The 18828-nt window shown below is 46.9% G+C and overlaps 2 protein-coding genes across 8 annotated transcripts in view; one reads left to right on the plus strand and one right to left on the minus strand.

Annotated features, from left to right (window-relative positions):
- The window catches only part of FYCO1 (FYVE and coiled-coil domain autophagy adaptor 1), a 77935-nt gene that overhangs the window by 24929 nt on the left and 34178 nt on the right, over nucleotides 1–18828 (minus strand). For 3 of the 5 annotated variants that reach the window (XM_050780546.1, XM_050780548.1, XM_050780547.1), the window contains 3 exons: nucleotides 16771–16920; nucleotides 15787–15998; nucleotides 12636–12780 (listed from right to left, as the gene is read on the minus strand). In XM_050780546.1, coding sequence (XP_050636503.1) covers nucleotides 12636–12780; nucleotides 15787–15998; nucleotides 16771–16920 — 507 coding nt within the window. Of the gene's footprint in view, nucleotides 1–9455; nucleotides 10496–12635; nucleotides 12781–15786; nucleotides 15999–16770; nucleotides 16921–18828 lie in introns of those variants that run through there. The other 2 variants (XM_050780549.1, XM_050780551.1) reach the window with 2 other exon arrangements.
- Nucleotides 620–5528, plus strand: CXCR6 (C-X-C motif chemokine receptor 6). Of its 3 annotated transcripts, none has more exons than XM_050780577.1 (2): nucleotides 620–702; nucleotides 3646–5528. In XM_050780577.1, the coding sequence occupies exon 2, from the start codon at nucleotides 3667–3669 to the stop codon at nucleotides 4696–4698; it is 1032 nt and encodes a 343-aa protein (XP_050636534.1). In that variant the 5' UTR covers nucleotides 620–702; nucleotides 3646–3666; the 3' UTR covers nucleotides 4699–5528. The 3 variants fall into 3 exon arrangements, with proteins under 3 accessions (XP_050636534.1, XP_050636536.1, XP_050636535.1); XM_050780579.1 differs by having other exon boundaries at nucleotides 648–759; XM_050780578.1 differs by lacking the exon at nucleotides 620–702 and adding an exon at nucleotides 1678–2340.

An 18828-nucleotide genomic window follows, 5' to 3' on the forward strand; every position in this document is an offset into this window, starting at 1 on the left:
GAGTGGTGTGGGCTTAGGAGGGAGCACTGTACCAGGCCCTCTGGCAGACTCATCATCTTCCTGTTGATTGGTCTGGTAATGACCGAGACCTGAGTGTGTATCTTCGATTTGCCAGTTTCTAGTTGTGTGCACTGAGGGCTGCTATTTTGGCTATGGTCCTCAGTGTTCTCATCTATAAAGGAAGGATAATATCGACTGCAGGGCTGCTATGGGGCTTAACAGCTATCACATATGCTGGAGCTGCATGTGCACACAGAACCCAGCCCATGCCATGGACTTAGCATTGGCCCAGACCCCAACTGTTCCAAAAAGATGTCTGACTAGCGAATGAAGTAATTTTAAGGTACAAATGCCACCATCTTTGGTGGATGGCCAGAGCCAAACCTCCTTATTGTTCCCCTTTAGTTTATGAATAAAGCCCTGTCAGGCCCTGACAGAAGAACCAGCCCCAAAGCAGAATGAAGGGGGTGTGGGGTATCAGAGTAACCCACCCATCTCTGACCCACGCACTACACAGGGGCGGGTTGGTCATATGGATTCTGATCTGAAGGATGGGAGTAGGGGGTGGGTCTTTTATAGTAACCAGCTGAGGGCTCTTAAAAAATGTTCAGCGGAAACATGAACCACATCACAAAAGTAGAGGCAGACCTTGCTTCACGAGCAAGCTCATCTGTGGAACAAACCGGCAAAGCACCTCTGCTGGTGAGTCATTTGTCTTACTCTTTACACTGAAAAGAAGACAGGGAGGACTAACCCCAGGTATTGTTGGTATTCTCTGATTCCTGTCTGTAGTAGGGCACAGTGCACAATGCCAGGCTATGGAGCTCAGCTACTCTTAGTTCAAATTACATCACTGCCATTTGCTACTGTGTGGGTTAAACTGGAGAAACATGAAAACTACTGAGCATGTTTCCAGGCACACAGTTAGTGCTTGTAGGCTGACGGTACTGCTAGTAATGGCATAGTCAGACCCACCCAGGGAGATAAGGAGGATCTAGTTATTGTCTATATTTGCTCAATGGATAATCTGTTTTCATTTCTTTTGCATAAGACAGGCTGTTTTCTCAGATTATCATTTATGTTATTTTTTCAATATAAATCAATATACTACTGTAGAAACTTTGAAAACTATTTTAAAAAAAGGAAGAAATAAGTCACCCATAATTCCACCAGCTGGAGGCCAACTGTTAATAAAATGTGATCATTTTTTCCAAGTTTCTAAAAGTATGGTCAGTCAAAAATCACGTAGTTTATCATGAACTCTTAAATGAGGGCCCACAGAATACATGGCAGAGGGATTCAAGGGGTTCATGGACTCCCAGAATTGCAGGGGTATTTGTGCGTGCATGTGTGCATGTGTGTGTGTGTGTGTGTGTGTGTGTGTGTATACATTATTTCTGAGAAAAGGTCTGCAGTTTTTAGGAGATTCTCAAAGGAGTTTATGGTCAAAAAAGGTTATGAATCACAATTAATTTTATATCCTTTTGACATCTATTTGTTGTAATAGTAATAGCTAATACTTATTTTGCATACTTACTTTGTTTACACTGTTCTTAGCAATTTAACTAAGAGTATTGCATTTTCCAAAATCAGTAAAAATACTTCCTAAACATTTAAGTCATATTCTATTTTATGTCTGAATTATAATTTGCTTCATCATTATCAGACTTTTACAGTATTTCCAAAGTTGTAGATTTTTTTTTAATTTCCAGAAAACAAAATAGGATTTTGATTATAGAAGATAAATGTTTTTAGTTCGCCTAGAAGGGGAAGTAATTTTTAATACTCTATTTGCACAGCACTGTCCAGGCCCAACCTGTTTACCAATTATTATACATCAAAGTTTACCAATTCTTACACATGAATTTGCACAGGTCCTTTGATGGAATGTGTAATGGCAGCATAATGGACCAGTAAAAGCTGGAACAGGAGGATACCAAAAAAAGGCAAGAGTGAGTCAAGCAATAATGGGGAGCTGGACACTACTCTTAAGAGCAAAATCACCTGTTTCATATTTTAAATGACGAAAAAATATGTTTTGCCCATGTGAATCAATAACACAAACGCATCATCTGACCTACTTAATATAGTGCCCCAGAGAGCTTGTTGGGGGCAGGATGTCTACTGGCTGACCTATCACCCTTAGAGATCTAACAATTGTGGTGTAAGGGCAAGGATTGTTATTAAGCAGTCTTAGCCCAAAGGCAGCATCCTTCCTTGCTAGAGAGAAAGGGCACTTTGGCCCCTGGAAAGACAGAGGCAAGCAGCAGCATCGGAGACACTGCTCCCAGTCAGGACTCAACGTCAGGGACAGAAGTGTTTCTGAGTGGATTAGGAAAGGTAACCTCATTGTTTATATACCCTTGTCTGGTCAGGCAATATTTTGACTTTGCTGGCAGAGATTCTGTCCAAACACCTGCTCTTCTTCATACATCTTCTTGAGGTGCTGGCCAGACATAGCTCCAGGTTACTGGAAATGAGCTGCTGCATGTTGAGTATCTGCAGGTCAGTAGCAAGGGCAGGCTTTGCACTCATGGGCTGATGTTGCCGCAGCGGCCCCTGCTCCCACACCACAGGTTACATAATCCCTTGTCCTGTCCGTGGTCTTTGGCAGGGTCACAGGGCAGAGGGAAGGGTCAGAGAGAAGTGACATCTTGAAGGGCTGGTGCCCTGGGTAAGAAAGATAGCCCATCTGGCACCCCATTTCAATTGGGTCTTCTGCTTGTTAAATGAGGCCCCTAAGTCCTAACCTGCCAATCACAGGAGCTAAGGCAAGGTTCTGCTTTGGGGAAATCTACCTTTTAAGAGACTTCTTGCTCAGAAGTCTTCAGGAAATGAGACTCTGATGGTGGAATGTCATAAACTGTGTTAGATGATGAAGGGGAAAGTTGAGTTGGGAAGTGAGAACCACCTAGTGCTTTATCCATGAAGCCAGCTCAGCCAAAGTGCTGGGCAGCTGTGGGCTTTTCTATCCCTTGTTTCCCCATTAATAGCCTTTGAAAATCTATGCAATTGAGGGGAAGTAAAGGCAGGAAGGACTACCTACCCAGGAAAAGCAGTCTTGCCATCCCCAAACACCTGTGGTCTCCAGGAGTTTCCTTGATAGGAGAGCCCCCTGGTAGGGGCACTTGCTTTAGCATTCACAATTTATTAGGAAATGGGGCTCAGGATGGGTGGGCAACTGTGGCGAGGCAGGGGGAGATGAAAACAGGCATGTCCCATTGATGAGCTCAGATTATCAGTGGGCTCATCCACTGATACCCAGATTATCAGCGGGCTCAACCATCCATTATCAGTGTTGCTCTTCCAAAGAGCACTGTGCCCACCTGGCAGCAAAGCGACTTTTGCTTTCAAAATAATTGAGCACAGGATTTTATGGAATGTGCTTAGGGGTCAGTTATGAGTTGTCTCCCACATGGGTGAGATCCTGAGAATTTTCAGGCTAATGGAGAGTCCTCGTCCTGTCTGAGCAATTTCCCCTCAGAATTGATTATCTTCAATATACTGGACTGTGCTGTTTCTACACAGCCTAGTGGGTGGGTTTAGGAGATGACTATTTGCCCCCTAAATGTGGTCAATGGGACAGCAGGAAGACAGAGAATGCCATCCTCAGCCCAAATATAATTCCTGGGTTCTGACTCACAGGTGTTCATCAGAACAAACACCATGGCAGAGTATGATCACTATGAAGATGATGGGTTCCTCAACAGTTTCAATGACAGCAGCCAGGAGGAGCATCAAGACTTCCTGCAGTTCAGGAAGGTCTTTCTGCCCTGCATGTACCTGGTGGTGTTTGTCTGTGGCCTGGTGGGGAACTCCCTGGTGCTGGTCATATCCATCTTCTACCATAAGCTGCAGAGCCTGACGGACGTGTTCCTGGTGAACCTACCCCTGGCTGACCTGGTGTTTGTCTGCACTCTGCCCTTCTGGGCCTATGCAGGCATCCATGAATGGATCTTTGGCCAGGTCATGTGCAAGACCCTACTGGGCGTCTACACTATTAACTTCTACACATCCATGCTCATCCTCACCTGCATCACTGTGGATCGTTTCATTGTAGTGGTTAAGGCCACCAAGGCCTACAACCAGCAAGCCAAGAGGATGACTTGGGGCAAGGTCATCTGCTTGCTCATCTGGGTGATATCCCTGCTGGTTTCCTTGCCCCAAATTATCTATGGCAATGTCTTTAATCTGGACAAGCTCATATGTGGTTATCATGACGAGGAGATTTCCACTGTGGTTCTTGCCACCCAGATGACACTGGGGTTCTTCTTGCCACTGCTCGCCATGATTGTCTGCTATTCAGTCATAATCAAAACACTGCTTCATGCTGGAGGCTTCCAGAAGCACAGATCTCTAAAGATCATCTTCCTTGTGATGGCTGTGTTCCTGCTGACCCAGACACCCTTCAACCTCGTGAAGCTCATCCGCAGCACACACTGGGAGTACTATGCCATGACCAGCTTTCACTACACCATCATAGTGACAGAGGCCATCGCATACCTGAGGGCCTGCCTTAACCCTGTGCTCTATGCCTTTGTCAGCCTGAAGTTTCGAAAGAACTTCTGGAAACTTGTGAAGGACATTGGCTGTCTCCCTTACCTTGGGGTCTCACATCAATGGAAATCTTCTGAGGACAATTCCAAGACTTTTTCTGCCTCCCACAATGTGGAGGCCACCAGCATGTTCCAGCTATAGGCCTTGCCAGCATCTCGAGAAGCTGCTCTGGAATTTGCAAGGCATGGTTGTGTCCTCTTGATGTGGTGAGGCAGGCTTTGTTTATAGTTTGCGCATTCTCATGGAGAAGTTATCAGACACTCTGACTGGTTTGGAATGCTTCTTCTCAGGCATGAACATGTACTGTTCTCTTCTTGAACACTCATGCCGAAAGCCCAAGTAGGGGGTCTAAAGTTTTTAAGGACTTTCCTTCCTCCATCTCCAAGAATGCTGAAATCAAGGGGGATGACATGTGACTTCTATGATCTCAGGTTCTCCTTGATTCGGACTGGGGCTGAAGGTTGAAGAGGTGAGCACAGCCCACAAAGCTGTTGGTGGTAGGTAGCACGCTGGGTGCCCAAGCTCAGAAGGCTCTTCTGACTACTGGGCAAACAGTGGAGATCAGAGCAGCCATGAAAACCAATGCTGGCACCTAACAGAAATGAGATCAGGCTCTGCCTCACCTTGGGGCTTGACTTTTGTATAGGCAGATGTTCAAATTGCTTTGATTAATCCAGAATAACTAGCACCAGGGACTATGAATGGGCAAAATCAAATTAGAATAGGCTGAGGATTCCAGTGGTCCATGGAATGCTTGAAAAATGTGCAAAACAGCATTTAAGACTGTAATGAATCTAAGCAGCATTTCTGAAGTGGACTCTTTGGTGGCTTTGCTCATTTAAAAATGAAATTTTCCAATGTCTGCCATATAAACATATGTAAATGTATATACACACACATATACACATATGCTATATATTACTAGCATATGAGTTTCATAGCTAAGAAATAAAACTTTTAAAGTCTCCAAACTACTTTTATGCTTTGGTATATTCTATTTTAATGTGGTGTGCCTGGAATATACTTTTTTGGAATACACAAAAAAGTTACTTTTGGGCTCAGAGCATGGAAAATAAATTGTAAACTTTCAGGGCTGTGCTCTGTCATGGAAATGGAATATACCAGTGATAACGACCCTGCTCTTTCACTGTGGTTTCTAACCTCCTGTCTAAAGTGTGGGGCACATTTGTTTAACTTCTAGAATGTGGTCACAGGATGAGGCAGTTTTAAATGTCAGATTTTATGCATGTTTATTAAATCCTGGCAGTCTGTTCAATAGGCTTAAAGATGTTTTTTGGGCTTATGTATCCCCAAATCACTCACCAAATACGGAGAACCAACTGACAACAGCTAATTGGAATGCACAGAGAGGCAGGCCAGAACTGACTTAACAGTGTGGTTTTGGGGGCTGAATAGACCAGAGCTGAATCCCTGCCACTCACCAGTTTGTAAGACCTTGGGCGAAACTCAGCCTCTGAGCACGTGTTTCCTTTCTTTTTGGTGAAACATGGATCATAACCACCACCTCTACGGGTTGGTGTGAATACCTGAGACACTGCATGTAAAACACTTGGCACAGTTTGCATTTGGGGAGAAAAGGTCCAAAAAATAGCAGTAGTTATTATTTCTTACAAGAACTGGTGACACAAAATGGAAGCCCTCCATGTCAGCCCTGTGGGTTAGTGAGGCAAGGGAGGGTTTATATCGTGCCTTCCAGGTGTGTGGCATACCATGTGCGCCTGGTACAGCTGAGCACAGGCTGGGCCTTTCAGAGCCCACATGATCCTCCTACTGTTTCATAAGCATGCCTAAACGCATCTACAAGCAGAGTTTTACTGTACTCAGGTCACATGGACCTCCGAGTGCTTCCTTCAACTACAAAATCTGCCCTTTTAGGGTGACAAGGCAACATTTATCTTTTAAGTGTCTTTCAAAGAGAGTTTCTGTCATTCCCCCTTTGTGCATTCATGTTAACACGGAACACTTCTGACAGAGGGGCCACCAGTCCCTGGTTTCCCTGACAGTGTCCTGACCCAAGGGACAGAGGCAGAAGTAGAGTCAGGAGACGGGGCCCGGCAGCATCTCCACGAGTCCCCATGGAGAGATGCAGCAAGGTGTGATGAGAATGCAGGCTCTGGGCTCACTCTGACAGTGTTCAGTGTTCAGTCACAGCTCCACCACTGTGTACCCCTGTGCAGGTGATGCAGCACCCCTGACCCAAGCCCTGGTTCACCACCTATGCCATTGGCTCATGGTGGCTTTCCCTCCTGGGGTGCTTGTGAGCACCATGCTTGGGCCTGCCTGGCCACAGCAACAGAAAAGCAGCCACCTGGGACCGTGGGACTTTCCCTGTCCAGGTGCCCGCCCTCTCCCAGGGTCCCTGCACTGGCCTTTTGTAGCTTAGGAAAGCCCTGCCTGCCTGGCCCCAGGAACAGCACAGCAGCAAAATCTTTCTTTGCCTTCCCTGCCTCCTCAGCCACTAATTGATCCTATGCCTCTAGGCCCTTACCTGCCACTCTTTGGAGTAGATGTCAGTTTTCCAACCCCTTCCCCTGGGTAGGGGAATAAACGCTGGCACAGCACGTGCAGATTACAGAAGGCCTTCATGTCTTGATTTCACTCCATCCACACCACAGCCCAGGAAGCAGAAGATGCTGTTGGTACAGGCTCCATTCCACAGAGGAGACTGAGGTCATGTGCAGGGCAGAGCCAGTTCCCAACCTCAGCCTACCCTTCTCCCTTCCACTTGGCTCTCCCCTCCGCTCGTCCACACCAGCACATGGTGTTGGAGGCCTGGTGGGAGGGGATCAGGCTGGGTGTGGGCTCTGCTTGAGTACACACTGCCTTGGTGTGGCCTCAGGGTTGGAGGGTAAAGGATGTGCTCTTTCCCTATTTCCCTACCAAGTTCCCAACACCTGGGGGTGGCTGTAGTACTTATGGGCTCCAACCCCTTTAGAGATATGGCAGAGGCCACTAAAGGCCACATCATCTGAGATGTGGGGAACACAAGATGACACTGACTCTAGGGGCTACCTGAGAGCTAGGGGCCCAGGTGTCCTCCGTGGGTGTTCTGGACTGAGGAGATGGTGCCACAGAAGAGAAAAGCCTGGAGCTACCCCTACTGGAGGGGTGGAGGCAAAACAAAGAGGATGGGGACCAGGAGTGGTCAGGGCAGTCACTCTGGCCTCCTCCTCCAAGGGGCTCTCAAAGCAGCACCCCCTTCCAGCTGCCCAGTCCCTGTTGGTCCCTGGTAACTAATGCCATTTTGTAGGAGGCCTGGCACTATCATCCCCATTTTCAGATGAGAAAACTAGTTCAGACAGATTAATGCCTGCCAAAGCTCATACAACAGAGCTAGGACTACAACCTCACTAAACAGCCTTTCTTTGCCCAGAAATGTTGGCTCCAGGAAGGTTTCCTGCCACTGACAAGCCACAGGGTACCTGTCACCTCTATATTCAGCTGAAGGCAGAGATCTTGGGGAAGCCCACGTGCAAGGTGGCTTTGTAACCTTAACCATTCACCATATCCTGTTCTCATTTTGTTTCTGAGATAGCAAGCGTCAAATCTCCCGGTGGGTGACAAATCTACCACAGCTCCCCTTAACACTCTGACCATGAAGCGCCTGTTCTGAAGCAATTACTGGCAAAGACACTCTGAGGGTTCAGGGATTGTTTCTGTGCGAGAGTTTAAGCTCACTTAGGGTCATCTGGGTATCTGAAGGATCTTCCTTGGAGGAGACCCCTGGGCTGCGCAGTGCAAGGTACTGAGGCGGTAGCGGTAGCATGCACAGCTCAGCCCCTGATGACACAACATCAGGAAAGCAACATACCTCCATGAAAGTCTTCCCAGGCTTTAGGCACTGGGCTGGGCTCAGTGCTCCACACACAATTCTCATGCAATCTTCCTAACACCCCTAGGGTGAGTGCTGTCCCAGTCTCTTCGGTAGAGGGGAGGAAACTGAGTTCGTGGGCTGCACTGCCTAGAGCCATGGAGCCTGGAGGTGGCAGACCAGGCATGTTTGGTTCTAAAGTTCGAGCTCTTCACCACCATACTGTCTGTTCATCTGGTAGCTAGAGGGGGAGGCCGGGCCTCAAGGAGGCCATGACTGGGTAGAGGCTGAGCAAATGCTGAGGGAGCCACAGCCCAGTGCCCGTGCCAGCCCTTACCCCACAGGCCTGGTTCACCAGCTGACAAAAGCTTGGTTTCCTTCTGTGCTTCAGTCCAGAGAACAGCTGGACACCTGGTCAGGGAGATGGTGGAGGGTGAGCCCGAGTGACTGAAAAGGGGGTGTGCGCGGGTGTGTCTGGAGGGCTACAACGAATACCATCTTTTCTCCAGAAGTCAGGAGCTGTGCTCCTGCTCCGCACAACCATTCTAGCTCTGAGCCATGCACAGGGACCACTGGGAGGTTGCTTAGGGGGTCCCAGCATCAGGCCACATCTCCCTGGCAGGCTGGACTTTGGGACCCCCTTCTGACCCACCTCTGCCAGGAAGAGGGGCAAGGCAAACAACTTCCTTAGCCCCAAAACTGTGTATGTGTGCAAAAGAGCGAACATGAAGGCAGGGGAGATGGGCAAAATGGGGACACGGGATGGAAAGAAGAGAGCTGAACTCTTCCAAATGAATCTTAAGCCAGCGGACCGGAGGGAGGAGTCCAAAGCCTAGTTCTGGCACTTCCAACAACATACCTCCATGAAAGTCTTCCCAGGCTTTAGGCACTGGGCTGGGCTCAGTGCTCCACACACAATTCTCATGCAATCTTCCTAACACCCCTAGGGTGAGTGCTGTCCCAGTCTCTTCGGTAGAGGGGAGGAAACTGAGTTCGTGGGCTGCACTGCCTAGAGCCATGGAGCCTGGATTTGGCAGACCTAGAGCCATGGAGCCTGGAGGAAGTTATCCAGCCTCCTGAGGCTTCAGCTTCTTTGCCTATAAAATGAGATAATTCCCACTCCCTGATGGGCTGCACAGGGACTAGTGAGGTCACGTGTAAGAGCAGCTGGTGCAAGGAAGGCGCTCAACAGCATCACTCTCAACAACACTACTTCCAAGTGGCCTGATATTCCTCACGAATTCGGACTTAGTGTTTAATCTCTCCCGGATCCCTTCTTACCTTGGATTTGCTTATTTTTTCCCGAAGTTTCTTGCCAGGGATGCTTACACAAATCTAGGGCTCTAGATCTCCCACACTTTCTCAGACTCTTGGTGTTTTCGGTTTAGGTCTTAAAACTTAGGAAGAAAAAGAATGTAGGAAAAAGCTTCCAGAAATGCTTGGGTTTATCTCTAGCTAATGCACAAAAAAAGTATCTGACAATGCAGCCTTTAACTGACTGGGAAGGGTGGGTCTTCACCCAAACAGAAGTGCAGGGATTACAGGTTCCCATCAGTTAGTCCCACATCCTCCTTGGTGGCCGTGGACCAGAACACTGGCAGTTTCCTTTCCCTGGAACAGTTCCTGATTTCCCAAGACCAAAACCACACATATTTGTCAGCAGTCAGAATGCCTTCTGTTTTTGTTCCTACTGGGCAGGGGAAGGTGAGGGGTGAGGAGAGAGAGAGCTGTAGGACAGTCACTTTCTCACTCAGGCTAGAGGAGGCAGCAAGACACTTTCAAGCCAGAATGTCCTCCCAGGCCCCCAGGTTCCTGGTCCTGCTCACTTTACCTCCTACCATCTACCCACTTGGCTTTCCAGGTGATGGAGGCAGAGTATGGCTTAGTGCTAATGGAACGGAACATGCCCCAGGGACCATTGAGACATGGGGGTTGGGAGAATGCTGCAGACTTACATGGTCAGGGGTTGGAGGGGTGTCCCAGCAAGGAAAGGAAAAGCCCCAAGTCACAGAAGCAACAGTAGTAGAGATGATCTTGGGTCTGGTGAGTTTGGTGATCAGGCTGGCTTTATCCATGAAGCTATAACATGGCGAGTTCAGTCATTCTCTAGTCAGGGAACAGAGGGTTGTGGAGATACACGTAAGCCCAAAGTCCCTTGCACTGGCAGCATCATGAAGAGTAAAGACATGCAGCAGAAATCCTGAATGATCAATCCGACAGATCAGCCTTAGCCTTCCTCTGAATTCTGGGCAGATCTCAATGTGGAAGCAGAAGCATCAGAGAATGTCCTTAACTAGAGGGAAAATGGGTCAAGAAACGTCTGGGACCTGGGACCCACATAAATTCTTTCTTGAGGTTCTGAACAGCCAGTGCTTTTTTGTAAACTGCTCTAAAGGCGGACAACAGGGGCTGAGAAACATCAAGCAAGGACCTCCTTTTCTTATGGGTCTCATGTCATAAACTCTTGACATGTTAATATGGTGGTACTTTATACAATTCATATTTTTAAAAACTGACCTTGTAAAACTCTCCTTGAAAACCTTGTTGGCAAATAGCTACACTAGAAAAATGAGAAGGCCAAGGGAGAATAAGTACTTAAGGATATCCTTGCCGTGGCTGCTTTGGCCCTCGGAAGCCTGCTCGCCTGTGTAAGCTGCAGCATTCTTGCAGCAGTCAGGAAGGTTCAGTGGATCCAGGTCACCGATTAAAAGCAGCATAAAATACCAGTGCTAGGGCAAAGTGCAGGCTAGGTGAGTGGAAAGTCCCTTGGGTTCCACAGGGTATAGAGTAATAGGCCTGTCCATATTTTTCTTACTGCTAAAACTTTGAGACTTTGGGTGGGTTTATCTGCAGCTAAAGGGACCTCTGAGAGGACGCATCTATCAGAGACAATTGCAACTAAATCTGAGCTTCATTTCTCATGGCATCCTTACCAAGCCTGATTAGTGTTTCCAAACGATGAACTAAACTCACTGTGCTGGAGCCTCATGGATGAAGCCAATCCAATCACCAAACTCAAGACCCGAGACAGCCCCTACTCACTATTTCCTCTGTGACTTTGGGCCTTGCCTTCCCTTCCTGGAACACCTTCCTCTGAAGCAAGCTTAGCCAACCCATGGCCCACAGGCTGCATGCGCCCAGAACTTTGAATGTAGCCCAACAGAAATTCATAAACTTTCTTGAAACGATATGAAATTTTTTCTGGGGGGAGGGCGATATTTTTTTAAGCTCATTAGCTATCGTTAGTGTTAGTTTATTTTATGTGTGGCCCAAGACAATTCTTCTTCTAGTGTGGCCCAGGGAAGACAAAAGAATGGACACCCCTGCTCTGATGCGTTTCCTGACAGTATTAGCCTGCAGTGTTCTCCCAACCCCTACACTCCTGTGGTCCCTAGGGCATGCTTCATTCCATTGGCACTAAGCCACACTCTACCTTCATCACTCGGCAAGCCAGGTGGGTAGGTGGTAAGGTGAGCAAGACCAGGAGCACAGGGGCCTGAGAGCAAGGCTTTTAAAGAGCAGCATGTTGCTCTGAGCAACTGCCAAAGGTGGCCCAGCAAGGGTTGCTGTTATAGGCTGAATTGTCTCCCCATGCCCCAAATTATTCACATGCTGAAGCCCTAAGCACCTGTTCCTCAGACTGTGACTGCATTTGGAGATGAGGCCTGTAGAGGAATGATTAAGTTAAGATGATGCTGTTAGGGTGAACCCTAATCCAATGGACCAGTGTCTATAAGAAGAGGAGATTGAGAGACATGGAGACACACCAGAGGCATGCAACAGGGACAGTCACATGAAGAGGCAGCAAGGGGGCAAATATTTGCAAGACAAGGAGAAGAACCTTGCAGGAAACCAGCCCTGCCAGCACCTGACCTTGCAATTCCAGCCTCCAGAGCTGTGAGAAGGTAAATTTCTGTTATTTAAGCCACCTGGTCTGTGGTATTTTATACAGCACCCAAGCAAACTAATACAGTCGCTCAAGCCAAGAAAGACAGGCCTTAATGGTGATGCTGAAACCTGGGGCCACTGACATCTCCCAGGAGCTCTCTGCAAGGCTCAACACTGACCACTTTCTGAGCGCTTGATGCTCTTCAAGGCCATCGCAAGCACTGTTCTCAGGCACCTTCCCTTAGGCAAGGACAGTCAATCCTGCTTCCAGTGTCTCACTTTCCTCATCCTTTGATAAGAAAGCACAGGGGCCAGGCCTGTAATGAGCACTCAGGAAATGGGGGTGACCTCTACTCACTGTTCAGCCACATTTGGGTCAAGAGAATCAGTTTCAGTGGGTGTTTCAGGCAACGAGGAGCCAGACTCCTGTATCTGGCACAACTCCTCATCTGTGATGATATCAAACACAGCGTCGTCCGGTGGCCTGTAGTCTGTATTTGCTCCTGGGCAGCAGAGGCAGATCAGGAGAGAAGAGACACAATACACTGTTATGCACAGGCTGGGTAATGGCCTTTGGGAAAGTGAGAGAGTGCAGCTATGCAGAACAAGCTGCTGAGGCACAATTTAATTGGTCACTCAACTGACAGCTATTCTGCCCAGAGTTGAGAGAAATGGTTGGTTGCTGGGACATTCCAAAAAAGTAGAGGAAGGCTTACAGATGAAATGGAATGTACAACCTAAGAGACTTCTCAAAGTCAGGGGCTTAGAGAGGTTTCAACCTCTTGCATATTCTCTGAGGTCCCTTATTTAGAAGGAAAAATCTTATTAAGAAAGAACCTAATAACAGAAAACACACTTCTATGCCACTAAATCCTTGCTCCATAAGACACAGGCAGTACTTATTCATGTATTTTTGAAAGCAGGAGTCTGTCTGACCTGCATTTTCCCTTCATCCACTGATGTGTGGGAAAGAACCTCCAAGTGCTCAAGAACTTGCAGCAGGCACTGGGTTTCCAACCAGGGGCCTTGTGTCCGACTGTGCAAGCCACTTAGTAGGAAGGCCACTGTAGGAATGTTCCTGTACCAGTCATCTGCCCGCAAACACTCTCCAGCACGTCATGGAAAAATGTGAGAGCAGGTTTGAGGCAAAAAGAAAAAAAGACCGGGTGCGGTGGCTCATGCCTGTAATCCTAGCACTTTGGGAAGCCGGGGCGGGTGGATCACTTGAGGCCAGGAGTTCAATACCAGCCTGGCCAACGTGGTGAAACCCTGTCTCTAATAAAAATACAAAAATTAGCCAGGTTTGGTGGCAGGCACCTGTAATCTCAGCTACTCGGAAAGCTAAGGCACGAGAATCACATGAACCCAGGAGGCAGAGGTTGCAGTGAGCAAAGATCATACCATTGCACTCCAGCCTGAGAAACAGAGCAAGACTCTGTCTCAAAAATAAATAAATAAATAAATAATAAATCAAAAATTTAAAATGAGCAGACAGGAAATGTCAAAAACCAAAACAAGTGACCTGAGCACTCTGGGGTCACTAATGAGTCAGGGCAAGCCCATGCAAAGTTCCTGGGGTGTTTAGCAAGAAAAATGGTTCATGTGAGCTTAAAGTTCCCAGCTGGACCTGCCACATGACCACTAAGGCAGGCCCTGCTTTAGAAGTGAAGTTCTTCTTCTTGTCTCAAGTCTGTATAATAGAGAGCTTGAGGCATAGGCTGAAAAAAGGGGCCAGGGATTGGTTTTTTCGATAGACCCAGCCACACTCCCGAACCTGCCTTGCAAGGCTGGCACAGGGAAGGGAAAGCAGACAACAGGGATCTAAAATGATGTCCACTGACATAAACCGAAGACTTAAATAAATAGAAAGTTATAACATGTTCATGGACTGAGTCAATTTTATTAAGATGTCAATTCTCCCCAAACTGAACTAGAGATTCAATGCAATCTCAATTTAAATATCACCAGGATTTTTTGTAGAAATTGACAAACTGATTCTAAAACTTATATAGAAAAACAAAAAACCTAGAATAGCCAATACTTTGATAAAGAACAAAACTGGAATCACTCTACGTGATGTTAAGATGCTTTATAAAACTATGGTCATCATAACAGTTTGGTATTGGTGAAAGAATAGGCACATAGATACATGGAATAGAATAAAAGTCCAGATATAAATCCACACATATAAGGTCAATTGCTTACTTTCTCATGGCAGCATAAAAAAAAAATAAAGTCGGTTTTTGACAAAGGTACAAAGAACAGTTTCAATCAATGGTGTTGAAATAACTGGACAACCATACAAAAAGATGAATCTCTATTCACACCTTGCACCACACACAAAGATAACTGAAAATGAATCACAGACCTAAATGTATAAGCTAAAGCTATAAAACTTCTAAGAGACAACAGAAGAAGGTCTGTGAGTCCTTGGGCTAAGTAAAGCTAGACATGACAACAAAAAGAAAAACATTTATACATAACAGAAAAAAACTGATACATCGGACCTCATTAAAATGATATACTTCTGCTCTTTGAAGACTTTTTTGCTCTTTGAAAGAAAATATAAAGACAAGCTATAGATTGGGAAAAAAATACTTGTAAAATACATATCTGACAAAGAACTTGCGTAGAGAATTATACAGAGGACTCTCAAAATTCAATATTAAAAATCATTTTAAAATGGGCAAAAGATTTGAAGATAAAACTACAGCTGTGTAAAGTACGCTCCCCATCCTCATCAGTTCTTTGTACCCAACAACATAATGGGGGCTGCCAACCACCTGGTAATCCACTCAAACAAAAGAGGAATGGACAGTATTTCTAAAGGCTGGCTGGCCTGCATCCAGACAGAGGCCAAGGAGGAGTTCACAGGGACCAACTGCAGATGGCAATGATGCTCGAGCAGAGACAAGCTGAGACCACTTCTGCCTGTGCCATCTCAGCTCTGCCTCCCTGTGCTCCACATCCAAAGTCCAGTGCCCTGAAGGGCAGCCCAGGCCTGTCTGTTAGGGTGTGCTCAAAACAGAAGCAGCAGAACTCAAACTCTACTTCCTTCAGTGGGCTGAGTGGGAGGACACAAAGGAGATTACACCCTCCTCGGACATGAAAGAAGAGCCAACTTCAGGAAGAGACTGAAGGATATGGATGCTTCCAGACAACTCCTAGCCTGGAGTTACTCTGGATGCCAAGGCTGCGGCTCTGGTAGACAGCATTCTCCAAAGCGTGGAGTGTATTTCATGGATGTGCATTAAGAGGTACGTAGACTTCAGGTTAAATCACACTGAATCTTATCAGGACAAAGTTATTCCTTTTTCAATTCTCTTTCAATCCTAATATATCAAAATGAAAGTCTCAAGTTGGTGGTAATATATTTTAGCACCTCTTTAATACCAAAGTTTAGAAAACACTGAATTCAGCTTATTAGCACTAACTAGCCACAACAAGCGGGGTGGAGGGTGGGAGTGGCATCTAAAGAACATAGTAGGTAGTAGTAGCAGGAGACTGACCTTGGCCTCCTATGGCCTGGGGCCCAGGTGAGGCTGGTGACAGTGCAGGGCTGGGCTCTCCCTGGCTAGTGCCTGAGCCAGCGCTATCAGGGGAGCCAGGGCCTTCACTGAGCTTCTGGAAACAGGCTCGGCAGCAACGCTCCTTTTTGCCACTGTGCTTGCTCAGGACGTAGTTGTTGCAGCAGTAGTAACAGAAGATGCGGCCACATATCCTGGGAACAAAACAAGCCCAGGCTGTGAGGATGATACACTATGATCTTGTGTGATCTGCTCAGCATCCAAACTGGGCTCTGGATGCCATGTGACTCTCATCAGACCTGGCTCTGCCTCCACATTAGGATGCGGCCATGAGCTCATTTCACAAGATTCCAACAGAGCCTTCTTGTCAGCTTGGTGAAAGCATGGTTTACTTCCTAAGGTCCTGGGAGGCAGGGAGATAAAGTATGGCTGAGCCCACCTTCCCTGGCACCAAGTTGTAGGTATGCCTCCCATATTTCAGAAGCTAAGGCTCTAAGAGACCACAGACCTTCACAGCTATGATGACTATTTTGCACCTGCCCCCAGCTCAGCCCGAGATTCATCTTTATCCATCCTTCTCTGGCCTTTGTGTCCCTGGTACTGCCTGTGTTCCTCTAGTGAGGTTTCAGGCCAGCTCTTGCTGGCTTCCAATAATGCTGCTCCCCTCTGGTCCCTACAGGAATGGTAGAAGAACTGCTAGTCTCTGGGTATGCCCCATCCCTGTGGGGACCCCTAACTCCATCCACATCTCTGTATTCTTTCTTTCAGGGAGCCCTGAGTGTCTTGTTAGGATCCCAACTAAAACACCTTCCTCACCTGGTTCCCTTAAAGCCAAAATGTAATGTGTTCTTCCTAAACAGTCAGCCATGGTGCCAACACCTATCACAGAGTCCTCTTTCGGAGCTCTCTGCTCTGGTCCTGGGCCCCACCAGGGTGTTGGTGTCAACCCAGGAGCCCCCTGCTGACCTGCAGTGGTGCCGCCGCATCATCCAGCTGAACTCCCGCTTGCAGTCGAGGCAGTGGTTTGCCTCCGTGTCTCCGAGCCACCTGTCCTCAGCACTGAGCTTCTGCTGGAATTCCAGGGCATCTGACTTCTGCCAGAGAGCATCCTTGTCCCTGGGACGAAACCACATTGGAAGAAAAGAAGAGAGAATCCATGAAAACAATAGGATGATCCTTGCTTCATTTCAAAAGACTGGTATCAAATTTCCTAAGTCATAGAAAGAAAATTCACTTTCACCTTGGAAATATGCCCTAGCCCATGCTAGGTCTCCTCCATCTCCCCCGACATGCAGACTTAACTGACACCACATGTGTGAGAACACGCAGGAGGCAAAAGATGTACACAGAAGGCACTGTCAACTGCAAAGAGCTGCCAGCACCAATGAGGGCCACCACTCAGGCACCTAAACAACAGTGCTGGGGACCACTGGGAGTTTAAGCTAAAACGTGCCGCCATGCCGACTGTCTGCGTGCAGTAAGCCCAAGGACCATGAATGTACTCCCCACCCGAATCTTAATGTTCTTGGGGCCCTTTATGTTTCTATGGTTGATCCAAGTAACAATTAATCAGTGGAGAAGATCAAAGATTCCCTAGCGTGAAAATCTGATCAGATGTTAGCCTCCTCTGCCCTTCAGAGAGATGGTAAGGTCACTCCAGAAGCCAGACTGAAAGAAGTGTGAGGCTTTCCAGAAAGGTCTGGCAGTGTCAGAATGTGCCTGATGAACTGGGGGTGGGGGATGTGAACAGAGGCTTCCTCAGGGACACTAATGAGCATTTTCAGGCTTGATGGTGTCCGACATGGGAAGTTTAGTTCTTTCTCATATGAAGCCCCAGTCGGCATCCTCAGGGCTAATGCAGCTCTAACAGCTCCTCAGCCACCAGTAATGTGACACCTGAGCCACTCAAGTCCTTAGAGACACAGGCTTCATCACTGACCAGGAACTCCCAATCAACCCCAGATCTTTTGCCTTAAATAAAAAAGCTTGAACATGGGCTTGACTGGCTTTTTCAAGGCCACTTGAAATTGTCAGGAAGCAGGAAGACTCATTCTCTGAAGCAGCCTCATTCTCTAGGCTGGTCCACCCACACTTTGGGAATGTGGAATGCTGCCAGGAGCTGGTGTTTTCCATCACACCCTTCAGGTCACAAATACCCTGAGTTCTAACTCTGTATATTGATGATAAGAAGGCAGAGTTTTTAAACTTTCAAATTGGTTGTAATTTTAATATCACTGTTTTATAACACTTAATGAATTAGCATATCTAGGCTTTGCTGATCCATGGTGCTGCTAACATCACAAAAAGAGGGCTAATCAGATTGTATGTGCCTCTTGAAAGAAAGATCCCAAACACTACAAACCAATTCTACGAAGGCTTCTTGCCAAAATTTTGAACCTGAGTCTAAGCAAGCTGCCAGTAGAATGATGGTTCTCAGCTCTGGCTCACTGGTGTCTGAGTCTCACTCCCAGAAATTCCAATTCAGTTAGTCTGGGTGGGGCCTGGACATGGGCATTTTAAAATTACTTCCCTAGTGATTCTAATGTGTAGCCAGGATTGAGAACCACTGCAATAGTTCTATCTATGGACTTACAGGAAATGCAAGGGATGGATGATCATGTTAAATGACACCATGAGGATGCAATCGGCAAAAGTAGAGAGATGATAGGGAAACTCATTGACTAAAAGGGATGTAAGAGACATATCAATTGCAACAGATGAATCTAATTTAGATCCTGATTAGGATAACCTGAAAAAATTCTAAGGCAATCGGAAAAATTTGAAATTGACTAGACACTTGATGATATTAAGAAACTATACTTCATTTCTTAAGGTATAATAAGGACACTGTGGTTGTTTAAAATGGAGGGTTCTGGGCCGGACTTGGTGGCTCATGCCTGTAATCCCAGCACTTGGGAGTCTGAGGCAGGCAAATCACTTGAGGCCTGGAATTCAGGACCAGCCTGGCCAACATGGTGAAACCCTGTTTCTACTAAAAATATAAAAATTAGCCAGGAGTGGTGA

This window comes from Macaca thibetana, chromosome 2, assembly GCF_024542745.1.
Source record: "Macaca thibetana thibetana isolate TM-01 chromosome 2, ASM2454274v1, whole genome shotgun sequence".
In the NCBI taxonomy this organism is placed as follows: Eukaryota; Metazoa; Chordata; class Mammalia; order Primates; family Cercopithecidae; genus Macaca; species Macaca thibetana.